We start from the raw sequence: 16,475 nt of genomic DNA on the forward strand, positions 1-16,475 counted from the left end.
AGTTTCAAACCCTAACAACAGGAGGAGGAAGAATCTTAGGTGGGATTATGAGGCTGAGATGAACTATTAGCATTTAAAATGTGAATAATCTAATTTTTTTTTAATTTTGCTGCATCTGGGGGGAGGAAGGGCTTGTGCAGTTCTCAGTGTTTTTTCTTTTGTTGTTGTTATGATACTGACCAGTTATAGCAGCATTATCTCAGCTAAATGAGATATTACATTAAGAAGGTAGCAGTGGACTTGAGTGCACTTACAGGGATGTGTAGTAATTAATCAAAGAGTGACACAGCTGGTCAGATTTTTTTATTGTTTTTTTTTCTCTTTTTTTTTTTTTTTTTGTAAAATACCTCAGTAGCATTCCAGACCTCTACATTTTAGAAAGAAACTAAATGCAGATAACTATAAAAAAAAGCCACATCAACCACACCCCCACAAAAAACACCAACAAAAATTATCTGTAGAATTATCTGTGATTATCTTCATCATTATTTGTAATGATTTAAAAGAACTAAAGTTTTCCTGTATTAAAACCCCTCAAATTTCAAAATTGCGTCCTTTTTTTTCCCCAAATGCCTTTAGGTAAGATGACAAGCTTCTTAACCTAAATGAAATACAGCAAGAAACAAGAGGACACATAATATTACTAAAAATTGAAGCTCAATTGCTATTGCCACCAGCACTCATTCACTTGAAATCCACCCTTCCTTAGAAGGAAAGCAGAGCTGAGCCACTTGCACAAGCCAGCAAAGAAAGGAAGATTCCCAGAACAGCAATGCAGGATTTTCACCTCTAATTGTGTCCCATATTTCTGTGTATAGATCAGAGCTAAAATGAAATTTGGTATCGAGCTCTACCTGGGGCGGTTTTGCTTCTCCTCCTTCTGAGACGTTATCTGTGACAAATAAAACAGCACCACTGTGAGGAGCAGGGCATTTGTGAAGTTGGGCACCAACAAGTAGGGATTAACCAGCACACTGGAAATAATGAACCTTGACAGATCTAGGGTTAAATACTTTAAAATTAGATCCTGCTGAAAGCCGAATCTTGTCGCTTAGCAACGGCCGCACGGGATGCTGCTGTCACTCAGAGGATGCTTCTCTGGGGAGTTCACATCACGCTCCCAGAAAATGGGCTGTGATTGGGGCAAGGTGACATCATATTTTAAGGCAGCAGCCAACACGATTGCACTCCAGTTAATACCCAGAGATTTAAGGAAACATCTTCCCTTTTGGAATGGCTCAGCTCTGCCCACACCTCACCTGACCCCAGGGAAGAGCCTGCGCAGAACAGCGGGACGTGTCGGCCAGCACATCACAGCCAAACTCAACAGGTGGAGTTTTCATCTTTTAAATTACTCAGAGCCAAAAAAAAAAAAAAAAAAAAAGCAAAATGCCTGCTATTTGTGGAGGCCTGACTGTGTTCAGAGCATGGAAACCTCCAAAGCCAGCGAGAGAGAATAAAATGTACCCTTACTGAAAATAACCAAAAATTCAGTTTGCTGAGCTAATTTTAGCATTTGTAACAACTGGGATCCTACTGGATTTTAGTAAGGAATCAAGATACCAAGTTAATTAAATTTTTTAAAAAGCCATTGAGTCACAAAATCTGTTTTTCAAAGCAGTCCTGTGTTAAGGTTGGTACAGGCACCTACAGAGATATTTCTGAACATCTGCCTGGCAACTCTAAAGCACATAAGCACATCAGAGCAGCTGAGGTTAGTCTGAAAGGACCCATCTTGCATTTCCAAGAATGAAAATACCCAGATTGTGAACTGCTATCAGCACCTCCGGAATGGATACAGAAATTGGGAATTCAGTCCAACCTAGTACCATTAGTACTAGGTTGTACCCATTAGGCCATTAGGGCCTGGAGAGTCAAGACTTCAAGGAAATGGAAATTATGGAAACCAGCATAAAAGCAACACTCAGGTAGACATAGCTAGATTTAGGACACTGGATGTCCTTCTCTGAACATTGAAAGAGAACAGACAGGTCCTTCTTTCTTTATTTTGGGCAAGCTGTGCCAAAAGGCTGCTCCTGGTGAGCAGGAATGTCACCAGGAGGGATCACAAAGATCATGACAGATCTCATTAAATCAACTTGCAGGTCATGAACTACCAAATTTCCTGCTGACTGGGGCCTCACCATTTGGCAGTGATGGAGGAGAACAAAGATAGGGACATACTAGCTGATAATAGGATTAGTCAATTGCATGTGAGCAGGTGAAGGCCATGCAGGCAAGAGTGCTGCAAAAGCAGGGAAATATTAAGGCCAGGTTTCAGAAAAAAGCACTCCAGAAGAGTGGTTTTCACTCTCCTCCTCGTGCATGTGCCAGCAGGCTGACTTCAGTCTGGAACTGAGGTATACAGAAAAGTGGTTAAGAGGAATGAAGATCATGTCTTCCAAAGGGAAAACAAATAATTCTGGTTTGTTTAACAAGTCAAGAGTCTAAGGAGGGAAATGATTGCTTTTGTAGTGATGCAATAGGAAAATAAACAGGCTGCTGTTTAACGGAGAGCTGTTTAAACGAAGCCTGGCAGAGGGTAGGTGGTGATTTTATGTCAGCTCTAAGGAGTTTACAGCAGTAAGAGCAGGCAGCTTCTGGAAGAAAGGGGAGAAAAAAATTCCCAACCCATCTGAAGATTGAAAATTCAAGCAGAGGTGATATTGCTCCACCTTCCCAGATGTGAGAACCACCCTCATGGGTAAAAACAGGGAAGATTTTTATGGCAAAATATGCTGGGAAAGTTCACAGTAACAGCACTGCTGGACTACTATGTAATTAACTCTAAGCTACATGTATTCACTCAGACTACTCAAAATAAGAGTATTTACAGCTACCTGTAACCTCAACACACGTGTAAGAATAACCATAGTCATCTGTGTCAAATTTAGACAACCATTTTTTCCAAATATATCTAATCTATTAGGTATTTCTTCAACAACTGTCCTTAAAAGACAGCTGGTGTAAGTGCATAATTGCTGCAGTTAATGCTTTATTTTGAGAGTTGTGGCTCCATACAGAGGATAATTTCAGCAAAGTCATAACAGAGGAAAGCACTCCTGGGAAATTTAACAACAAGCTCAAGGTTCTCAGAATAATATAGTGAAATAACAATTAGAAAGGTATCATTAACATATGATACATGGCTGCGATTTTGTCCAAACTAATTAGTGCAGTTGTTCTCTTATTAATCTATTAAAATGAACACTAAATCAAATATATTAATAGTGCACATATATTCTGTAATGTGTGATTTAAATTTTGTTAGATATGGCAATAAAACAAGTCTCTGTTATCATCTACTGTTATCACTGAAGTACTGAGAAGGTTGTATTGTCATCAGATCCTAGAGAGCAAGCTTAACTCAGAGATATCAGTGGGTTAAACAAACAAAAATACAGGAGATGGACCAATGTCTGTTTTTAATAGAGATAAACATCATGTCACATCTCCTTTTCCCGCTCTGGTGGAAACCTTCCTCTCGGGCACTGCAAGGGCACACACCATGTGTGTGCATTTGAGAGAAAAGCTGGCCCAGGAGCAGCAAGCTGAGGTACAAATGGGATGGGGAATATTATTTCTGCTGTAAGAGGGGTGTTTCCCATCTGTGTGCTTTCCATAAGGCCTTCTGTATAAAGAACCAACAGACATCATAAAGCATTATCTAGAGAAAGTAAACACTGAAAAAAAAAAACCAAGCAAGACCTATGCTGCTTTATCCAGGGACTCATTTTTTAAACTACCTGTCCTGTACTAGGCTGTTGATCTTTGAGTCTCATCCAAGCAACTTGGCCAAAGCAATACAGGCACAGAACAGCAAATAATCACAGATGTCTAATCAGCAAAAGATTCAAGCTAGTTCTGCTTAAACAAGTGCTTTGCACAGGAGGGCAGAAGTCAGGCAGTAGTGTTTTCAGCTATTTCCAAGATGTCAAAACATTCCTTAGGTTAAAGGGTGAAACCTTAATGAGATGCTCTTCAAACATAAGGGGCCAGCTATGGACAAATGTGGCTGTAAGCAAATCCTGCTATGGACTGATAGGTGTTGCACAGATGACTTCCAGATGCCTGCAAACATCTTCCCCAACCCACAATGAATCACACACTGGGCTTTTCACACTGGTCCAGTCTCGTGGAAGAAGTTTAAATGGGAAGGTGGAATGTTCAGCACCATCTGAGACCAGAGGCAGGGTCTGCAGACAAAGAGAGAACACAGCGCTTTCTCTGTTTGCAATGCTGTTTATTTTAGAAAAGCCCCTTTGATCATCTGAATGAAAAATGTGGGCAGAAAAGTCACAAATGTTATAAAACAAAGTTTATTCTGCAATATTTTGTCATAATGAATTGCATCTCTTTGGTAAAAATAAAATTTATAAACATTTTAATTAACAGAGATTAGCATACAAAAACTAAACTTTTGTAAATCGTCTTTAAAACGGGTAAAGGACTAAACCAGAGGAAAAAGGGTTAGAATTGGTCACCTACTGGCAAAATTATTCTAAACAAACCCAAGGACACTGCTTATGCTACATTAGAAACAAGCTAACGGGAATGGTTTTAAAACAACTCTGGTTCATTTGATCAGAAAGCATTCTTACAATTCACTTTTAAATAAATAATAGTCACAATGAATTGGCAATTATAAAATGTTTTATATCACTATATGGCAGTAACATAATACTTTTAATTATGCACTTTTTAGTTTGAAGAAATGTACATTTATAAAACTGACTTGATAATGGCACTGGCAGTTAGGTGTGAAGAATGTGCTTTAAGATAAAATAGCAGGTGCAACATTTAAAATATTTTACCTTTTCTTTTCAATAAATATTTTGACCACACCATTATTAACGTGTATGAGTATACTTTGCTTTAATTAAAGCTTGTACTTTTCAGGTTGTTGAAAAGTTGCAAACCACACAACTTCCATTTTGCAGTTGGATTTAAAAACGTTTGATGTGACTTCTGCAGATCAGTAATTTAGGATTGGAATCTGAAAAGCCAGTATAGGTCTGCACAGTAATCACATCAGATTTACCCTGAACAGAGCAACCTCCCATGAACACAGGTCTCATACACTTCTTCACTGCATTTAAAGAACTGAATGTGGCTCATTAATACTTGTCTTGCCAAAATGTATCCAAGTCAACCATTGGCATCAACATTTTACATATGTCACTAAAAAAAACCCAAAGCCCAACAATCAAAATAACTTTTAATTATACTCCATTTATACTATATACACCAGGGTCTTTAACTGAGGTGGCAAACAAACCCGAACCCAACAGATATGTAAGAGAAAGGAAGGGCAGCTCTTCTCCCACTGCCAAGAGAGGTGTTCCACAACTGAGCTGCCAAACACGTGGGCAGAGGCCTGGGACAATGTGTGGGACAGGGCAGGGGCACAGCTCCTCTGCCTTCCCCTTTGGAAGCAGAGAGGGAAGACAGCAAAGCAGGAAGGGCAGGAAGAGCACGGCCCCGCTGCACGGCTCTGTGTCCCAGGAAAGGGCTGCCACTGCTCCCCCCTTCCACCATTCCAGTTCTCCCAGCTGTAAGGATGGAGGGGATGCAGCTTCTGCTGCTAACTGCTGATCAGGAACTGCTTCTCACTGGTCATTGCATATGGTGATTAAATCTAGCATCCCAATCCTTCAGATACGCTGAAGTCATTGTCACCAACTTCAGGGTTAACAGCAGCTCAGCCACACTCCCAGTAAGTACTAACATGCTCCAAGTTTATCTAAGGCAAAAAACAATTCAGAACCAAATCAAACCATGGAGCTGACTATGAACACAGCTTCCACAATACCTACACCTTGGTCCATCTTTCACTGGAAGCTACAGAAGGCTGCAACCACTTCAGCAGGAGCCAGGCAGCAGCACCCCTCTTCAACAGTGTGACATTGAAATCATAGCACCGAGCAAAACCTCAGGCTGCTCACAGTATTTCTGTGTATCTGAACCCTCCTCTTCACACTGACACAAGCTCTGCCCTTCACAGTTTTCCATGAGAGTTCAAAAGCAACCCATGAGCAAGAAGAAGCAGTTCCACCAAGCACTCACATCTTCAGCTCCTGAAATCCTAAGAACCACTGCTGCTGGTACTTAATTTTCCTTTAAATGGCGACTTTTACTCCTACTACCCATCAGTATTACATCCAATACCAGATCTAATGGCTAATGCAGCACTTGTGATAGCCAGAACACACACTGTCTGCACACACATTGCCCTGTTACAGGTGTAGGCTAACAGGAATGAAGCAGAGTATTTTCCTTCCCTTTCAAAAAATAAAACAAATCATTCTTAAAACTGAATTGGAAAATGAAAAAAAACAAAACAAAACAAAAAAAACCCGCAAAAACCTTTTTTTCCTCTCCTAGTGTTTGTGCTTTAAATTCCAAAACACCAAGAACCTCAAATATTTCAGGCTTGATCCAACAGCCATTGAGTCAGCAGGAGCACCACCGTTGTCTTCAAGAGGCACTGGAAGGGGCCCTCAGAGCAACAGACCTTCAGCAGCATGGCTGTGTTTGCATTGGAAGTAGACAGCTCAGAACAGGACTTGTGAAGAGACTGACAAATAAGGAAAAAAAAAAAGAAAAAAGGGGCAAAAAACCCACAATAGTCTAAGAAAGGCATTCTTAGAAAATACTCCCTTAGGGAAAGGTTAACTTTTGGCTGAATCCAGCACTGTTTTCAACAGTGGACACTGGCTTCCTAAGTGGCTCTGCTCCTAATTTTCACCCAGCTTGCCCAACACCTGGTGGAAGCAGTAGCTTCACGTTGGTGAGAACGTTTATGGCACATCATGCTACCTTTCAGCAACAGGAAAGATGACCTTGGATAGCTGTATACAATTCTGCAACATACTTAAGGCATCCTTGTATGTACAGTACTGTTAAAACCCACTCCAACAGAACTGCTTACCCATTTTTGAACAAAAATTAAAAAAAAAAAGGCATAATCTACAGGAAGATGTAAGTAATCACCACTGATTTTAAAAGAAAAATAGGGATAAAGTTCAACATACCACAAAAAAACCCATTTTTTGGCTGAAGGATATCTAGGAACTATAAAGAGATTCTCTTATTGCAAAATGAATTTGAATCCTTTACATGGAAGTCAGAGCCCTTAGACAGAACAAAATTCACCTCTGCAGATGGGGCCAGCAGAGATGTAAATATGATCCACAGTGTGCATCTGAACAAACACATCTCTGAAAAAAAAAAGTCAACTATTGAAAAGAAAAAAAATTAAGAAGTGATCATTAAGAAGTATGCTTTTGGGTTTTCACAAGTCATGCATATCTTCTAATTTGAGAAGATTAAATATTTTCTTTTTAGGTGGTGATTTAAAAATAAATGGCTAAATAATAGTTTGCGCCAAAAATTAAAAAAAAAGCAGTGAGTCCTCTTATGGCTTTGATCTCCCTTGTGAAGGGCAAAAGTAGAAGAGTATTGCCACAATTAAAAAAAATATATGTATATATTCAACACTGACAAACATATTATTTTTTCCTCTGCTTGTGACAGTGGGTCTTTGCAGTACTTATTAAGGAACTCAAGCACGTTTGGATGCCAGCAAGGTGGAGCAGAGACCCCGCTGCTTCCTTCAGCTCCTCGTCGATCTCCTGACACAGCTCCTCGAGTACTTTCTGGCTGGGCTGGCTCTCCTTGGAGCCATCTCCACAAGGCTGGGATGCATAGCCACTGTCCCCGAGGGGATCGTCCTCGTAGTCGCCGTCCGTGTCCACCTCGCTGTGGAAGCCCTCGCTGCCGTCGCTGCCCTCGTGGCTGGCCTTGGAGATGAACTCGTACACCTCGTCCAGGGAGGACAGGGAGGACACGCTGGAGCGGGAGGCGCAGCGCTGGGAGCCCATGGAGCCCACGGAGCCCACGGAGCTGGCGCTGTAGTTGTGGTCCTCGCTCGGGTCGATGTTGGCGGCCGCAGAATCGCTCTCGGGCAGGTTGATGGAGCTGGGGGGATCGAAGGCGCTGCCGTAGCTCCTCTTCTTGGGTGTCTTCAGAGGCTGAGGTTTCTCACCTGTGAGAAACGAGATGTGTCAGTGGGCAAATGCCCCAGCGAGATCACCTGTGCCTGGCTGGCTGCAAGGGACACTGAATTCCAGCACTTAAAGTCACAACGTGCCCGTTTACTGTCACCATCTAATCTCAGCTAAGAGCTAGAGAGGCAGAGGGGGAAATTATGCCTCTGGTTTTAGCTTTTATATATTTTTCAGATTCTGTGCTGCTTTGGTGTGTAGTTCTGAGCCTCATATTAGGGGATAGTAAGCTCTCTTCACAAAGTATTTAGACAAATTAATTCCTTCTCTAGCTGGGTACCAAGGACAAATGATCCAAATCTCAGGCCCAAGAGCATAAACAAGAGTGGACCGAAGACAGAAAACAAGAAGGATGGGACTTCATAAGCTAAAGCTGTAATTGGACAATTAACTCCAAAACACTAATGGACCAAAACTTATAAAAGTGAGAGACTCCATGGTCGGTCGTCCATTTTGTGACCATTTTGGTTCATCTGGGGTGTAGCCCTGGCTGGGCTCTTGTGCTGCCCATTGTATCCATTGAGGCCTTCTAACAAATACCTACTTTATTCTTTAACTCATCTAGTCTCTAGGTCAGCCTTCACAAGGCATCAACATAGCCAAGAAACTCTTCTTACTATCTAGTACAGAGACGGGCAGGGATAGAACTTTACAGAAAAACATCAAAATTAATGGGGAAAAGAAAAAAAAGGCTGCTTTTAATAAAACTCTTGCAATGCTACCTGAAAGAGTAATTACACCAGAATTGCTTCCTGACTACTCTCACTGTTTGGAAACTAGACCATACTTGTTTCCTGAAATTTTATAGAGAAAGTATTTAGTTAGTGAGCAGAGAAGAAAAACAAGAGTAAAATGCTTACAGTCCAGCATTCCTTGCTGAATGGAAGTATTTAACAGCATCATTGCAGTAGCAGCATCAATATCAGATTCTGTGAAGCAGAAGCAGCAAAATGTTAGAACTCAGGTAAGCCTGACAAGATGAGGCCTCTAAAATATACAAAGAATACAAATATATATATACATATTTGCCTGTACTGACGTACACCTAAGAGCAAGTGTGGGGGGAATGTACAAACTCAGACAAAGCATGACCCTTGTACAGCTCAATACTGTTCCAGATCAGCCTCATACCTTAACTATGACATTCAAAGGCCGAGCTCTCACGTTGCACTCACTGAAGCCAAGAATCAGTGACACAATTAGACTTTCATGTGACAATGCTGTTGCTATACTTAACAAGTGCCTTTTGTTTGTACCAGTTGGGAGAGAAAGATTAGACCCATGGCACAGCAAAGCACCTCAGCAGCTCCATACCCTGGCTGTGTGAATGTGCAGGGCCCATTAATGCAGCACTAATTCAGCACACCTCCCTCCTCCAGCAGAATTTTCCACACTAATAAGTCAAATGGAAGAAATTGAGACTACAAGGGGGAAAAGGGCACTGAACTGCTCAATCTAGAGAGCAGGGAGATCTAAATAATAAATAGGCACATAGGAAAGGTTGAGGTGAATTGTGGCACTGTCACCTGCAGTGAGAAGCACTGCTGCAAAATGCCATCCCTTGCAGAGTAGATTGCTTACATTTCTGAAAGGCACCTTGAGGGTAACAGGGCAGAGAGTGACATTTCTAACCAGAACAAGGTGAAAGGGAAAAGAAACAAGCACGCCTTTCCCGCTCATTTCAGGACACGCTCGTGCCCTTTAAAGAACAGGAAATCCAATCCGTTCTCTGGCTCACTTCTGCAATGGAGGATGAACACTCCTTATACAGAACAGAAACAGATATGGGGGACTAGCCAGGCAAAACAGGAGCACAGAGACAGTGAGCTCTCACAAGAGCCTGGGTGTCTGAGAGTAGAAGATCACATCTGAGGTGTAGGTAGGTATGTACATATGCATGAGCAGTGAGTGGAGAACAGGGCTGGAGGGGACCAGCAGCAAGCAGAACAGGCTCTCAGCTCTGCTGAACTGGAACTCGGGGGGGAACTGTTAAAGCACAACATCAGCAGTGTCATTTCTGATAGCATTTGCTTTCTTCCCCACATTACAGGCATTAACTGTATTACTGAATTTAAGGAGAGGGTAGTACTGGGAGAGGGAGTGCAGAGTTTGTCAGTGTGGCTTCCTTATCTTGATAATTCTCCCTAACTTCACCCCTGGTCAAGGAGAAATCTGAAGAACATGACACCTTGGGAACGTTGTACCAAGATGGTAAGGGGACTGAGCTGCTGTTCCCAATACAGGTTATAAAACAAACACATTTCCCTCCTTATTTTCCATGCCTTTCATTTTAAATCCAGCATACTCTAGGCTCTACCCCACTGTACTCATATGACTTTTTTTTCTCCTTCTGCTTTGGCTTTCTTTGGCAGAAACAGAGCCCCTGAATTCATAGGTTATATGCACTCAACTAACAAAAAGAAGTAGAAAAATAAAGCATGAAGAATTACTTTGCTCCACTAGTGTAATGAGGAAGTGAAATATTCCCATTCCTCACTTGCTATGCCAAATATTTTATTTTATCATCTGATGTTGGTATATGAGCACCACCTCATTAAAATGGCAAGCAATCAGAGGCATTAATGCAATGCAGAATTACTACCTACAAAGAGTATTTCTGCATCTTAACACTCCCAAAGAATGAGGAGAGGCACTTCTGCAGTGGCTTCTTAGCAGTGCTCTGTGTCACTGACAATGTGCTTTGGCTTCATTTGTGATTGCTCTTCTCAACAGTGCAGTATTTCCCAAATTTACACTTCTCCAGCAGAATGGCTGAGGAAGCAACTTATTACAAGGAATTCTGTTCATCTGCACAAGAGCTGTCCTGTGGGACCCTAGGAACATGAATGGCTTGCCTCTAGTGCCAGAGAAATGCTGAACATGCTCCCCCACAAGCAGAAACCAAATGATATCAGATAGCTGTCATTATTTTCGTACCTCTGGTGTAGCTAAATGGATGAGGCAACATCAGACTGGCAACCTCCAAACCTGTCACAGGACACATCAGCAAAATCCTTAGGAGGAGAGGTATTTCCTGTGTTCTCCAACAAGCCCTGAGAACCCCAGGTCCAGCAGCCCTGCAGCAGCCCGTCAGCCAAGGGATGTTTCCTTGGCACCCAGGTGCCACCTCTGGGGTTCATGGCCATCATCATCTGTGGGTCAGGCTGCTGCTTGGTCTCCAAAAAGACTTGGCTTTGCTGCCTAACCAAGCTCCTGGTTTGTGGCCAAAAACTAAAAGCAACCTTCTCACCTCTAAGCCTACTGAGCCAGCAAATCAGGGAGCTGGTGTCTGCTCAGGTCCCACCTAGGCAGTGCCTTTCACTATCCTGCTGAAAGAGCTGTAACAACACTCCTCTGCAACACATTTTGTAAGACTCAATCCTTCAAAAATGAGTATTGTTCACTTTTCAGCACTTAAAAACCAAAATTATTATTATTATTTTTGTCTAGGACAAGCCTAATTAAGTTTTATTAGCGAGGTGCAAGAGCTGTGCCCAACTGGCTTCTTCAAAAGAAATGCTGCAAGCCCCAGCACACTTTCTGGCTCCCTCTTGGTACCACAGGTTTTATACACTAACATTTGCTACCTTTGGTTCTCAGTTGTTCAGATTTATTTTCTACTGAACTATTCATTAAGTAGGTCATACTTGGAAGTGATGCATGTGCTGAATATTTTGCTGTCAGAACAAGACGGCCCCAATTACACCTTGAACTTCACCTCATTGATTTAAAATTAACACACAAGTAGCTAATATAACACACACATTGTACTACATCTGGGTTCTTTTGTCATCTAGTAAACCCTTCAGAGCAGGGACAGAGACAACATCAGCTGGACTCTAGTCCATGATTGTGACCAAAACCAGGGGAGAAGGGTGAAAGGAAATTCCAAGTTTACCTTTGAGAGCTCGGCCGTGGTTCTGCTGAAGGACTGAAGTCAGGTAGTGAGGGGATGACGACCGACTGAAAAAGAAATTCAACAGCTCAAAGCCAAGCCCTGATCAGGCAAATGATTTGTACAAAGTACAGCAGACACAATATTATGATCATAGAAGGCTAAGAACAAAACCAACCCTATTCACCACAGGAAGGCAAGTGATTTCTGCTGCCCTCAGTAGATGGCTCAGCACTGGTTCGTAGTTGTGTAGCACTATTTAAGCCACCACCAGCACGTGGAAAACACCTCCAAATACACACACTGAGCAAAAATACTGTTGGCAACAGGCACTGACTTCTACAGATTTTCTATACCTGCCTAGAGGCTGGATTTAAACTAAGATATGTATTTTTTAGTACATAAAACCTACATGTCAACAAAACATCCCTCATACAGGGATATTCAGAGGACAGGTAAAGGACCAGTTGTGATCATTTGCTTTTCCAAGCAGTGATGGGCAATTAACAAAAAGTAATACTGAATTAAAAACCAAATCAAGACAACTGCTGATTTTAAAGTTGATGCTATCCAGGGTAGTTTTTCATAATCAGACTAGCTTTGCCCCAAAGTACCCTTAAATCCCTCACAAAATAAAGGGCAAGTTAAAGCTTTCACATGTTGTTTTCTTTTTTTATTTCTGCTACACACCCAGCCCTAATTATTCAGTTTATTATAAATATATAAGTGAGCAGTTAGAAGTAACCACAACAAAAATAGTACACACTATTAAAATTGCATGAAATGTAGCAATGTGCATCTTTTACAGTGCTGCTAGAACAATCTGAAGGGTGATGACAGAATTTTCAAGCCCAACGTGCAAGAGAAACCTCAGCTGAATGGGAAAAGTGTGCAAAAATAGGGTTCACTGTCTGGTATCTTTTCTTGTAGCAGCCACAGAGTGCAAAGGGAACAGATCCAAAAATGGATGGAGGGGGAAAAAAATTTAAAATAAAGGAAAGCAATGGTGTGGCCCAAAATGGCTGGCTTTGCAGCCCTCAGACCCTTTGTACAAAGAGATGCTAAACATCATCATCCTTTTGTCTAAGATCACACCCTTCAAAAATCATGTCCACACAGTGCTCCCCCAAATCAAATTAATGCCTGGTGTTGATTAAGACAAGCCATGCATAAGGTATGAGCAAGATGAGGACAGTGGCTGTCCCCAGGGCTGTCACTCGTGCAGCACTAGAACCAGAATGCAGCCAGGGGCTTCACAGGGACTTGTTGAACAAGCTGTGCAGAAATAAAATGCATCAGGCATGCCAATCATCTATGATAATACAAATTTCAGTGTCACTAGACACAGATTACAGTTTTGGAAAGCTTCTGCTCAAAGCAACAGCCTAAATTTTATTTTAAAATTGTGCTGAATGATAGGCAGACTCCCCACAAACACACTGTAAAATAATCAGGAACACCAGTCTTCCACTGGAAAATTCAGAGACTGCCACAGCGGAATTTTAGGATCACTCTGAAGATAAATTTGCACAGTATTTCAGCCTCTCTCCACTTAAACCTCTGGGCTTCCTCCCTCTCTACAACAAATCAGATCCTTGGGGGCCCTTCCCCAAAATTAGGCCAAAATTTAAATCAAATCTAAGCACGGAAGGGGAAACAATAAATCTGTTTTTCTGGGTGTGACGGAAAGTCACATACATGTTTTTTATTATTGAAGGAAAATAAACCAGCTTTCATTAGGGAGCAGTTTGGTATCTTAATATGTTGTTTCTTATTTTCTTGTACTCATAAATACAAGCACTGCAAAACTCTTCTCGTGTTGAAGTCAGTGGGAATTTTGCCATGTGGCTTCATTAGATCCAGGATTTCCTTGTAATTGTTGGCAAGTGTGACTAGTCCTTCAGTAAAGGGAAAAAAAAAAAGTTACCAAAAACAACAGCTTCAAATTAAAGTCCTGCTCTTCCAAGTACTTAAGCATGCAGATGAAATGTCTCCTTCCTCACACCTAATTTTGGTATGCTGCATTTATCCAAGCTAAGTAAGCCACACTTAACACAACTTTAGCTGCACTGATCTTGGAGACCCTGGAGATTTTAAAAGCTTAACTGGTCAAGGCTCTGAACACCCTGCCCTAGGCTGAGTGTGTCAATCCTCTGCACCTCTGGCAGGACAGGCAACTTCCCATCTGTATTATTCTCTAAATTTTAAAGTCTGGCTGAGCAGAGCCAGACTTTAAAGCTTTCAAGGACCAAACCTCCACTTGAGTTGTACCCAAAACCAGAGGTCCATACCCTTACACAGAGACATTACAACCTGTAAAAGCATTATCCTCTAGAGCCCAATTACAGACATTTCAATAATCTTTATTCCCATAAAGCCCAAGCAATACCACCAGTCATCTCATTGTTTCTAATCTATTTCTTAATACTGCAATGTTTCAGGGTTATTTTAGTAGTGCTCCCAATTCCAAGAGAAAGCTGGAAAACAGGACACTTCTGCCTGGCTTGTTCCAGCCCAGGATGGCCCTGGGTGGGAGACCAGAGACAACTGGTTCTATCTTGTGGGTTACAAACCCCACTGGACAAGCCCATGCCACACAAAAATCTAAGGCTTGCACAGGGGTGCCATCTCCCAGGGCCAGTGTCCTGTTGCACCCTGAGAAATGTCTGCTCAGTGCTATCAGTCTTACATCCTGCTCCAGCAATCCCAGCTCCTCCTGCTTGTTAAGGAAACTCCTTGCAGTAAGGTTAAGGCATAGGGCAACGTACAAACACCTTAATGACCTCTTATCTCACCCAAATTCTTTCCTGGACTTGACAAACCAGCCACATGCCTTCCTCAGAACCGAGCTCACCCAACGTGCTGCGCTGCGTTCCGTCCTCCTGCCTCCACAGGCTGACCCAGCTGCTGCTCCTCTTCCTCTGCTCAGGAACTCTGAGTCAAACTCTACATGACTTTGACTGCAAATTCTCTAAATTCTAGTGCCTAATCTTCAGCTGTGTTGGTAAGGAAGTCCTGGGTTCAGAAGTCTTGCATGCCCCACCTCAAACTACATTTATGGCAAAGGCTGTCTTTTGCATCCCTGCTGCAAAATGCTTTCAAACAGCCTCAGAGAAAACCAACCCTCTCAGGGCAGCATCTCAGCACTTCAGACTGTGGAAAAGTTGATTGTTTTCGACAAAAGCACAGATAGATACATTTTATATCCAGACAAGTGACTTACAGGAGAAGACACCCACCTCCTCCACAGCAGGAGTCCTGATGGACTGTGCTCGAAAGAGGATTTTGCTCCAGTTCCCAGGACTGCCTGCCCTCTTTGCAGAAATTGGGCTCTCCAGAAAGCAGCCAGCATACCCCTGACCTTTTTCTGTCAGATGTGCTGTCTGGGAATCCTGAGCTCACTGCATCTCCCCACCTCACCCAGCTGGTCCCACCTAAGGCCCACTCAAACTCTGCTCTCGGGTGGCAGCAGATAACAGCACTTCAACACCCTGTGCCACCTGGAGCAGTGTGTCCTGCTTGGATGAGAACTCCACCTACCTGGGTGGCGACGCTGGTGGAGTATAAAATGCAAGTGCTGAGGAAAAAGGCTGTTTTTTCAGTGCTTGGACAAGATTAGGTTTGTATTTTGGGTCAACGCACCACAAGGACCCTTTTCCATTCACCTGCAATGAAGAAACACAGCAAATTAGAAAATCCAGGACCAGGCTGGTACAGTCCTTTCTGATTTAATATCCCCAAGCTGCAGCACAGTGCAATGACTGTATGTAGGCACACACAACATCCACAGGCAGCTCCATCCTGGATGGTCCCAAAATTGAGAAAATGGCCCTGAGACCCTCATTATACACTATGGAAACACTCATCTTGCAGGTCATGATAGCATCTCCAAAACCCCTTCTCTAAAGTCCCTTTCCCATTTGTCCCCTAAATGTTGTAAACTTTATTTTAACACTTAATAAACACAGCTGTGAGTTTAGGGACCTGTCCAGGCATCAGAAATCTTTTCTTTAACAGTTTTCTAGGTAAGAAACCAAAGCACCTTCCCCTTGGTTTAGATATAGACACATACTCATGAAACTTTACACCACCCTGGAAAAGGATCTTGCTCAATGTCCAGCTACAAAATAGATTATTCTCACTTTCTCAGAATCTGAACACCTAATGAATATATTTTTGATGCACAATGTAAGCACCCCTGTGCTAGTCATTCTTGATATTAAATTTGGTATATTGAAACTTAAGGAAGATAAAGCACCTCTTGCTTGTCCCAAAGCTTTCTTCACGAATTTACTAAATAAAGAACCTATTTTTTGAGCCTGCTACTTCTTGCAACTTAATTAAATAGTTCTATTCTAAAATAGAAATTCTATAATCACTGACCTGACAGATGAGCTAGAAGCTCTGCACGTAGCAGCGCCACATTTTTTGGGGAAAACAGATGCTACAGAAATGGAAATGTACATGGCTGAAGGATGGGACAGCTGTACACCTGAATAGTAAGATCCTTCTAA

The 16,475-nt window shown here is 42.1% G+C and overlaps 1 protein-coding gene across 3 annotated transcripts in view; it reads right to left on the reverse strand.

The window, feature by feature from the left end:
• Nucleotides 1-4,303: 4,303 nt before the first annotated feature.
• The window catches only part of FOXN2 (forkhead box N2), a 30,655-nt gene continuing 18,483 nt past the window's right edge, over nt 4,304-16,475 (reverse strand). For all 3 annotated transcript variants that reach the window (XM_036380865.2, XM_036380866.2, XM_036380867.2), the window contains exons 3-6: nt 15,502-15,626; nt 11,965-12,029; nt 8,927-8,995; nt 4,304-8,047 (exon numbers count right to left, since the gene is read on the reverse strand). In XM_036380865.2, coding sequence (XP_036236758.1) covers nt 7,512-8,047; nt 8,927-8,995; nt 11,965-12,029; nt 15,502-15,626 — 795 coding nt within the window. In that variant the 3' untranslated portion in view covers nt 4,304-7,511. The remainder of the gene's footprint in view (nt 8,048-8,926; nt 8,996-11,964; nt 12,030-15,501; nt 15,627-16,475) is intronic.

This window comes from Molothrus ater, chromosome 3 (assembly GCF_012460135.2).
Source record: "Molothrus ater isolate BHLD 08-10-18 breed brown headed cowbird chromosome 3, BPBGC_Mater_1.1, whole genome shotgun sequence".
NCBI lineage: Eukaryota > Metazoa > Chordata > Aves > Passeriformes > Icteridae > Molothrus > Molothrus ater.